The sequence below is a fragment of the Hypomesus nipponensis genome, chromosome 2 (genome assembly GCF_054491055.1).
Source record: "Hypomesus nipponensis isolate SF chromosome 2, ASM5449105v1, whole genome shotgun sequence".
In the NCBI taxonomy this organism is placed as follows: Eukaryota; Metazoa; Chordata; class Actinopteri; order Osmeriformes; family Osmeridae; genus Hypomesus; species Hypomesus nipponensis.
Window position 1 is genome coordinate 20,713,273 of NC_140362.1, and position 10,233 is coordinate 20,723,505.

Consider the following 10,233-nt stretch of genomic DNA (forward strand, 5'->3'; position numbering starts at 1 on the left):
GTTATTTCATGTAGTATTTAAAAGTACGAACTTCCACACACCGCTGAAGACCTTTTCGGGCGTTTCATACACATGACAGGAAATGGTAGTTGAAAATACCTTTATTTGACCAAGCCAACTGTGCAGAACACATGCAGCAGCAACATTGTGAGTGTTTGTCATGAGGCCGATGAACTAGGTAACTGTTTAGGGGTTTCTGATGGTGTATGAATGCTAAGAAGGACACATGATGACAGATATACAAATAAATAAAGACAGAATTAAGGCCAAAGACATAAATACAGGTAAATGTACAAAGACTGTTGCTAACCTACTGAATGATATCAAACCATAGTTATGAAGATGGATAAAAGAAAAGTAGGTGCTGTAGTTCCCCCTATTAGTTATGGTTAATTTCAGCTTTAAAAGCTTTGTCAGTTAGAGTTAATATTAACTGTGTGGGTTTGTGCATGCGTGTGCCTCTGAAGGATAAAAGTCAAGTGTGAATTACCTAACAGATGCCACCTCTTACTGTTTCTTGTGGAAAACTCTGGACTAAAAGGGTGCACCTTTGTGTGTTGAAAAGACTCGGAATGAAGATTAATGCAGTAACTATCCTTCTTTCCATATGGGTTAGTCTAACTACAGTCTGCCACTAGAGGTCATGTGAGAGGTCACTTGGCCTTCTCAGGCTAGCCCTGACAGAGGTCATTGTCCTCACTCTTTCAGTACAGCAGTACTTCCCTCACCACTGCCTTCTGGAACGTCTGGTCAGGTCTATAGTTATATCTAAGCAGTGCTCTAGAATGTCTGGGCAGTGTCGTGGATTAGAATGTCTGGTTTGCGTTGTGTTCTAGAATGCCTAGCTGACGTCACGTTCTAGAACGCTCGATGTATGTTGTGTCCTAAGGGCATCTGTGTTGTTTTAACGTGTTTGAAATGTGCTGGCATTGCGTTTTAAAGCATGTTCCTCCTGACCAATGCTTTGGGTTCTGCATAGCTGGGGTTCTCCCTCATTCTCTGCAGGTGTGGATCAGGACCGTGTTCTTGCACTGCTGGCAGCGGACGGAGCAACACCAGGAGAACTTGCAGGAGCAGCGTTGGACGACCTCCGCCCTGCCGGCCCGGTACCCTGGCCCACAGCACACCAGCTCACACCCGTCTGGGGCCAGTCTGGAGGTACCTGGAGTTGGGAGAAGAAGCACAAGGAAATACTTTAACTCTGTCCAAGACACAAAAAAACAATTTCCTTGCGGCAGTGTTTCCCAACCCTGGTCATCAGGGACCCCCTGCCCTCCATGTTTTAGATGTTCCCCTCTTCCAACACAACTGATTCAAATGAATGTGTTGTTATCCAACTCAAAAGAAGCCTGATGATAACGCTCCATTCATTTGAATCAGTTGCGTCGGAAGCTGGAGCAGGGAAACATGCATTCACTAAGTTTGAGTGAATCTCTCACCGTTACAGCGCCTGCCAGCGGTACCCGGGATGCCGTTGTCGGGGTCGAGACGGCAAAAGTCCGGAGAGGCTGAGAGGTACACTAAGTCTCTGGCGGCGGGGGGCTTGACCTGGGGATCACGTGGCAGTAGGGCCGCCCTGGAGCCTATGCGGGAGAGACGAACCTGATGATAGGGCAGAGGGAGACGAGGAAGTGAGTACGGCCCTGTTCACACCAACGGACGACAACAAGAACTTGAACTATAAAGATAGTTTTAATTAAGAATCGTTCTATATTTAAAAAAATAGCCAAGTCCACACCACAACTATAGCGACTATATAGCGGAACGATATAGTTGAGAGATCACTTTCAAAACGATTCTGTCTTGCTGATAAACTATAGAACACTAAACCAATCAAAATCCATCCGAATTTAAAGCGCTCGCGCATTTACAATGACATTGCACAGAGAAGCTAATCGCCGAGGTAGGTGCGGACACAAATAAAGTTAGCGTTATAGTTAGGCCTATAGTTCTCGTTATCGTCCTTAGAGTGAACTGGCCTCCGGTCAGGCCAGAAGTGGGAGAATACGGGTACCTCTGTGGCTCCGTCGAAACGCTCCTTCAGCACAGCGCCTACGCGGCGGAAAGGAGGCATGACCTTCCAGCAGGTTCTCAACTCGCAGGAGCCCGAGACGCCGTGACACTTACACTCCACCTGCATGTTGTGGAGGATGGCCTGGGGAAGAGAGAGAGAGGGGGAGGGGGAGGTTAGACAACAGTCACTCCAAACGCGGTTGTCAAGATGGGGATGAATCTTGGAATGAGTACGGACCTTTCGCCCCGCCTCGTTGTTATGGATGTTCATGAGTGGACGTCCTGCTGACAGCCCTTTGGCGCGCTCGGGCTCATCTACGAACGTCTGGGAGAAGGCCACACCGTAAGAGAGGTTGTCGCTGCAGCCTGACCACTGGAACCCTGTTAAGCAGGTTCAAAGTGACAACACACCGTCCATTATCGTGTTTCGTGTATTTACTTCTATTACATTTGTCACTGAGCAGGGCTTTCGTGAAAAAAAGACTCCGAGTCACCAAAGAAAGGCTGCTTGGAACAGCTTGACATGTAATCCTTCTACTTTGCACGTGCCCCAGTATAAATCTGCTGTGCCCCAGTAAAATATAAAGTTTGAGTTTTAACAATTTACTTTATTAGTCAATGCATTAATAATAAAAAAAAGAAACGCAGTATCCCAATCAAAGTTTGTAAAATTTAAGCAGTTTAACCTAAAACACTAACCGATGCATGCAGAATCCATGTCAGGGCGCTCTTCTGAGCTTGCCAAATAGCCACTGCAGCACGCACACATAAGTCCAGGTGTCGGACTCGGCACACAAGTCAGAATTGATAGGCTAAGAAAACATTACAAAACTAAAGAAAGTTTTCTGAACGATAGGCCTACCAATCATCTTATTTTGACTAAAACATAAAACAATATTACCTGAAGCTCAAAAAAACAGTATTTGCGTTCAAAGGAATGGGGAAAAAAGTGCGCTCTTGCATTAACTATCGATGTCCTCTTTAAAGCTGATATCAAACTTGCGTCCCTAAACTGTGTATAGTGAGTTAAGCAAGGGGAGTTTCTATAGCTTAGAAAAAAAGGGATATGAATAGGGGCCTGTGCCCCAGTAGAGTTTTATGTCAAACTACGCCCCGGCCGATGAGGTCTCTCCGTAGAGGATTCCAGATGGCTCCTTTGACTCACCTTCAGGGCTGACACCTCTGACCTTCCTGTCACAGCCGCATCTCTCGAGCTCCCCTCGGCTGCAACCTCGCGTTACCGCCATCGCCACGGCCGCAGAGGACAGGGCGTGCACAAAGGCTGCCTCACGCGTGCCTGGTTGACAAGATAAAAAAAATAAAAAAACCTAATGGCTTTCGATAACTTGTGGTTCTGTAGGCTACAAGTAAACTTTATTAATGCAAACTGCTGATTTCACGTTTAGACGTAAAAGTACTGGTGGTAGCTTTCTGGACTTACAGGGGAGAGTTAATACTTTTTCAGCCTGTTTGGACAACATGGAAGTTCACCTTGGTTCATGACTCGGCCAAACACGTTGAGTCCACGAGGCGTGGTGGAGCAGTTCCACCTGCGATTCCTGAACTGGTGCTGGCACTGAAGAAGACATAGCAAAGTCAGACAGAGCTTGGTGTTTTACCAGACAACCAGACACAACAGAACATCAGAATCAGGAAACAAAACCAGACAGAATCGAAGATGGTGTCAATATTGAAGACCCTATTTCCGTTTCTGACACTAAGAACATGACATCCGATAAAGAAACACTCCCTAATCCGTACCTCTTCTATGACCATCTCGGCTGACTTGCGCACGGACTCCATGACCTCCCCCCGCGCCCTGCACACCCCCACCTGCCCTGCCGTCAAGCCTTTCAGTCGTCCGCAGGGAGCAACACCTGACACAGGCCGCGAGCGAGGCAGCCTCGCCAGGGAGCTAGGAGAGAGGAGGGAGGTGACAAACATGGGGTACAGTGGTGTGTGTGTGTGTTGGGGGGTGTGGTATGGGGAGAGGAGACAGAAGGGGGAGGGTCGGGAAAGCACAGGAAGGCGAATGTGGGGAGAGAAGGGAGGAGAAGAGGGGAGTGAGGGGGGAATGGGTGTGATAAAGAGAAGAGGGCATGGATGGAAAGAGGGTTTTAGGGAGAGCGGAAGACCACCAAACAAAAGCAACAGAGAGTGCACAGTGAAGGGAGGGAGAGAGAGCAAAAGAAAGAGAAAAGGTCAGTGAGAGAGAGACAAAGAGAGAAAGGGGAGAGACAGAAAGAGATTTAGAGACACGTCACCATCTTTTAAAAGTTATAGCATGACAAACAAACTCTCTCTTTTCCTTTCTCTCCCAAACGCCAGACTTACAGCCAGTTGGTTGCCATGGTTGGGTGGGTTTCCCATAGCAACAGCAGGAGGAGTTGTGCCGTGAGATTGACAGCGAAGACAGTTGGCATCAGACTGTCTGTCTGTCTGTCTCCGTGCGTCAGTCGGTGTCCTTGGACGGCAGTCTGCCCGTTTCCACGGTTACGTCGCGTTGTCCCTGAGACGATGGGATCTGTTCTAGTTTTGTTATTCTGTTCCTGCTTCTCTGCTTGGGGATGATCCCCTCATATCTGTTGATGCAAAAACAAAACTCAGGAGGTTACATTTTAAGGTTGTAACCGTTCAGTCACCTTTTATTTGAATGATTTCAATTTCTACTGTTTCACAGTTTTTTCACTGTGACAGAGGTCGCCTGCAAGTGCAATTGATTTAAATACAAAACGTATCGAATTAACACTTCAAAACTGTTATTTTTATATACATACAGCAGAGGGAGCTATCCAATTTGTAATTCGCTTTTCTACATCACAATCTTGTCAACGCTGACACTGAAACAACAGACCCATTTCCAGAAGTCAGGCAATGGATTTAGTCACTTACCAGTTCATGTCCAGTTGTCATTCAAAAGTTTCTTTTTTTTGAGACACGTTAAAGTAGAAAATTATTCCAGATTTTCAGTGAACAGTAGTGGTAATGTTGACACAGTGCTTTCCACACTGTTGTAAAAACAGAACCATGCTTCTAAGTAGTTATCGTCATACACTTTAAGTCATCCAGATACAGGTTAAGAGAGATGTGCCCAGATATCCAATGTCTCGGACCAAACAAATCACTTACATTTATGACAAAATTATCTTTTTTTTTTTGTTCTATTTTGTTTTGGAGATAAATATTTTGATCTTCACGCAAAAAAAAAAAAAACGGCTCAAAAATTCTGCAATTATGCCACTACTAAAACTCAACAGAATCCAATATAGTCACTCAAAGGTGAGGTGGTGAATATACAAAAAAGAAAACAAAAAAGGAAGCATTGTGGCTGTGCCTTGTTGCTTCCTTGGTTCCTTGCCCTGGTTAAGGAAACAAATGTGTCCAGTCCTGTAAAAGACAGAAAGGAAGAGAGAGAATGGTGGGAATGGAGTGATGGGTTATAAAGGAGGTAGAGAGCGAGGGATGGGAGAGAGAGAGAACAGGAGTGATGTAGGGTGACAGAGAGGGAGGGAGGGGTAATGGTTACACTACAGTACATTAACATTGACACTGAGGAATGGCGTGGTTTCCATTGTGCATGTTTAGCACAGGACATAATATGTGACCCAGACCGGAGATAGTCAGAATTCTGCTGAATGGTTAATTCAACTGTGTGTGTTTGTGTGTGTGTGTGTGTGTGTCGTTTAATGTGTGTGTCCGCGCCGAAGCTTGTTCCTATGCATCCACTTGTGAGTGTGTGGGTGTTTTTTGCGTGTGTGTGTGTGCTCAGCATCTGTTTCCAAGAAGTTTAGGGGGACCCAGTGAGACCCTCTGAGACCCCGTCCATGTTAATTGTGTGGTACAATGGCAATACCAGGTTCCCATTGCAGGAACACGTATTGATGTATTTGATTTAGATCGCCAACAGAAACAGAAACCAAGGCCCGTGAGACCATCCTGGCCTAGTCTTCATTCAAGAATCGCCACTCAAAGCATTTTCCTGTATATATGTATGTGAGAAAGTGTCTTACCTAATGTTTAATTTTCCCAAACTTTGTTGCTCTTTTTACGAGTTGCCCCCTCCCCCTTTTCAATCTCCCCCGCATTTGCCCTCTCGTTCTCTCTTTCTCTCCCTCTCTATATTGTCTTAGAAGAAGGGGTGACATTTAGACAAGAGGAAGAAAACGCACCAACGACAAATATTGGAACTGAGGGAAATAAATCACGAGATGGAAGGAGGGAGGGAAGGAGAGGTGTGGAAGGAGACTACTGGGGTGTTAAAGGAAGGCTAGGAACAAAAAATTGTGAAAGGCGAAGCGCATTTCAGATATGTTTATTTGATATAAATTAATATTTTCTTAGGGTTAGAGGAGTAGAGAAGAGAGAGAACCTAGTACCTGTCAGGTACTATTCACAGGTGAAAGGGTGCAGTTTCATCACATGACTACAAACAACGACTACTTTATCTTAAGTCTTTATCTTAAGTTATTGTTCCGTTTACCTTGCATTGCAATGCTTGAGCATTGCAGTGAATCCCTCAATCTCAGAATAACTTGTGAATGGGAACAGTGATGTCATAAACTTCAGAACTCCTGAAGACGTGCTGTAAATGGGTCAGTACCAGATCCAAGCATCGTCTCACCCTGGACCAGCTTAGCCGCCCATTAATGCTAGGGAGCACTAGGGAGTCAGTAGGCTGAGTGATTAGGGAATCGGGCTATTGATCAGAAGGTTACCGGTTCGATTCCCGGCTGTGCAAAATGATGTTGTGTCCTTGGGCAAGGCACTTCACCCTACTTGCCTCGGGGGGGAATGTCACTGTAGTTAATGTAAGTCGCTCTGCATTATAGCGTCTGCTAAATGACTAAATGTAAAATGTAATGCTCTGCTGAATCAGTCTCAGAATGGAAACAAAACCCTGCTGCCTGCAGGCCAACACCACGGTTAGTGTCTTGTCCACCTGAACCCTATGGAGCCCAGTCCATCATTAACAAATTAATAAATAACCCCCCCCTCTCTACCTCCCCTTGTCCACCATCCCACGTTTCCCGCTCCTGCTTCCCTCTCCTACCCTCAATACCCCCGAGCCCACCCTCCTCCTCCTCCCCCTCCCCCTCCCCCTCCTCCTCCTCCTCCTCCTCCTCCTCCTCCTCCTCCTCCTCCTCCTCCTCCTCCTCCTCCTCCTCCCCCTCCTCCTCCTCCTCCCCCTCCTCCTCCTCCTCCTCCTCCTCCTCCTCCCCCTCCCCCTCCTCCTCCTCCTCCTCCTCCTCCTCCTCCTCCTCCTCCTCCTCCTCCTCCTCCTCTCTGTTCCACGTCGCATTCCTCTTTTGTGTCTCAGTGACGTCTTCCTCTGTATCCCCCGGCAACACCATGGCGATGAGCTTGACGCTGTCATGTCCGGCGCCTCCGTTGTGCTTGTGCCTTCGTCCCTTCGCCCCTCTCTCGTAAATAACTCCTCTTGTTCTTTATCTCTATCCAGCCCCTCTGTTTGCGTTCGTTTTATCATGCCAAGATGGCCTTGCTCTCCGAATGACCAAAACCAGGTGGCAGGTGGGTAGAACGTGCTGTACAAGCAAACCTGGAGGTTGTGCCTTTGAGGAAACCTGTGCATACACCTGCTATTTGATACTCTCTCAATGGCTAACTTTACTGTACTGCAAGGTTACCATGTGTTTTTGGGGGGGGGGTGATAGGAAGACTCTTTTTCTTTGTGAAGATATTAGATGAGTGATGTAGGGGCACGGCTATTTCAGATGAATTGTACAACTCTGCTGAACCCAGGCTAACCCATCCCTGTATCTCCACACTGGAAGTGCATGGGGGGGGGGGGGGGGTGATGGTTATTATTGGACGGCCAGTTGACCTCTTTCTGAAACGGCTGCTTCGGCTGACTATGAACTGCACGAGGACAAGCCCTCCTATGGCATTATGGGATAGGAATGTGATCCTTCCTGTCCCTCTATATCCCCAAGGGAACAAAACAACAGCCTTCCCTAGGTGAGAAAGAATGAAATAGCCACATATGGCCCAGACTCTGTACTCAGCCATGCAGGAAAGGCACACGTCAGAGCCGAGGCAGAATGCACTGCCCGTCGCCAGTGTGCGCGCGTGCATGCGTGTGAATATTATGGGTTGGAGGTGTTGTCAGGGGGATAGGGGTGGAGAGGAAGCGCTGAGCGGTGTGCACATTGGTGATGGTGGTGAGGGGGGGGGGGGAGAGAGAGAGGAGGAGAGGGGGGCGTGATAAGGGAAGGGAGGGGGGCTCTGAATATTATGGGATGTATGCTGTTACGGAGGAGGTGGAGGGGAGAATGCTGCCAGTATGGAAAGAGTGCACGTCCTCTTCTTTGTGTGCTTGCGTGTGAGAGGAGAGGGACAGCATTGCATCCACCAGATGATAACTGACAATGGCTTGCTAGTGGCTTTTGGTGCCTCACAGTGTGAGGTAAGATACTGGGGGGGGTGTCCATCTGCTAATATGAGGGAAACACCTAAAAACCCAACCTCCAAATGACTTGACTTGTCAATGTCTCGAGTCTCCCTATGGTTTTGATCATCCGGTAACAGCAGGTGGAGATAAATACTTATTTGCAGATCGTCTGAGCTTTCTCAACTCTAAATTCCTCGTGTGGCCAACAGCACATACTCCTCCAGATCTCTGTCACTGATGACCTGTAGAGGGAGTCCAGAACACAGCGTCCAGAAAAACACAGGATCTTGGATAGAACGACTTTGACTGTGTTCCATCTGCAGACAGGCAACTTCCCGAATGGCACGTCAGTATGTCTGCACAACAGTCTGCATGTCTGTTCATCTGCCTACCTGTCTTTGAAAGAATGGAGGAAATACAAATTTAACTTATAAAACAAATTTAAATTGATTTTTCTTTTTTAAATTATTGAATGTCAAATTTGAACTGATTTATTTGAACGAAACCCCCATTTTGATGAGACTTTCACCCCTCCCTCCTCATGCGTGGTTGAAAGCCACCTGTTTATTGTGAACAGCTTACAATGTGCTTTTAGGGTTCTACCAACAACTCTTCCTAAAGAGGTGTGTTTACCTTCTTAGCTGTCGTCACCTATCTGTCTACCTGTCTGCCTATAGCTTTAATCCTATGCCCATGCTGACTGACAACACATTAGAGCGTGACGGTTTCAAGGCTTGTCTGTGTGTGTCTGCCTGTGTGTGTGTGTCTCTGTGTCTGTGTGTGTCTGTGTGTGTTGCTGCCTTCACCCACTTCCACTGCACCAGCTGCTAATCCACGATGCCAACAAATATCTCAAGTCTCCTCATATGAGAAGAATATTATGGGATGTCCTGGGTGGGGCTGTGACACCTCCCCCCCCCCTCCCCCTTCCAAACTCATTGTGATTGGTCAATCCTGAGAGCCAGGATTACCATAACATAGAACACAGTGGTACCAAGTGGTGAGAAAGAGATATGTTATGTCAAAGTTTTCACCTGTTACTTGAAAAGAGGACCTTTCACAAACTGAGTCCTGGTATAATACTGTCAAAGGTGACCAGGTTCATACTGAGACAGAGGAGTTGCAAGGCACAGTCGAGGGATTGTACCTGCTATGCTGCTGCTGTAGGTCCTGAACATCCAGCCTCTGCATGCGTCTGGGGTCCAGTTCACTGAGAGAAAACTCAGCTCTCCTGGGTGCCCTTTTGTTAAAGAGTCCAGAGATGCTCGGTTTAGTTCAGAGGCAGGTGCATCCTCGACAGGAACACCTGTACAGTACAGAACTACCGGTTTACGGCACTCGCAAGTTCTGCAACTGTGATGTGTCTTGGGCCAGCATGTGTGCACATTGGAGTAAGACACTGTGTGTGCACAGCACAGGCTAAATGCCTAGGCTTCCTGGTACATGTGGGCTGTTTAAGGTCTTCTGGGTACAATCCTGAACATGCCAGGTGGACAGTCTGTGAATATTATGGTCTGTCGCCAGTGGCCTAGAGTTTCCCTAGAGACCATGTGACTGGTATTTTTTTCCCTGTCTTTTTAGGAGTTGTGTTTATTATGGGATGTATGCCGCTGAAGTATTATGGTCTGTCGAGAGGGCGGGAGGAGGAGTGTCTCCATGACAACGGGGTTGCTAAGGGGCTGGGACTAGTGGAAAGGGGAAGGGTATGTGCGTGTAGTAGAAGTGTATGTGCATGCGTGCGTGTGAGTGTGGTGGAGGGGGTGGGGGCAGGCTGAGTATTATGGTCTGTCCGTTGCGAGGTAACTATGCAG

General features: G+C 47.3%; 1 protein-coding gene across 2 annotated transcripts; it reads right to left on the reverse strand.

Moving 5' to 3' along the window:
• Positions 1-83: 83 nt before the first annotated feature.
• wnt4b (wingless-type MMTV integration site family, member 4b) lies at positions 84-5,408 on the reverse strand. 2 transcript variants are annotated; one of them, XM_084668664.1, is made up of 9 exons: positions 4,906-5,408; positions 4,348-4,595; positions 3,775-3,928; positions 3,505-3,589; positions 3,179-3,310; positions 2,252-2,394; positions 2,015-2,155; positions 1,440-1,602; positions 84-1,162 (listed from the first exon to the last, which is right to left on the reverse strand). In XM_084668664.1, exons 2-9 carry the CDS (start codon positions 4,434-4,436, stop codon positions 993-995), a joined length of 1,077 nt encoding a protein of 358 aa, XP_084524790.1. In that variant the 5' UTR covers positions 4,437-4,595; positions 4,906-5,408; the 3' UTR covers positions 84-992. The 2 variants fall into 2 exon arrangements, with proteins under 2 accessions (XP_084524790.1, XP_084524780.1); XM_084668654.1 differs by having other exon boundaries at positions 2,015-2,394.
• Positions 5,409-10,233: the final 4,825 nt, after the last annotated feature.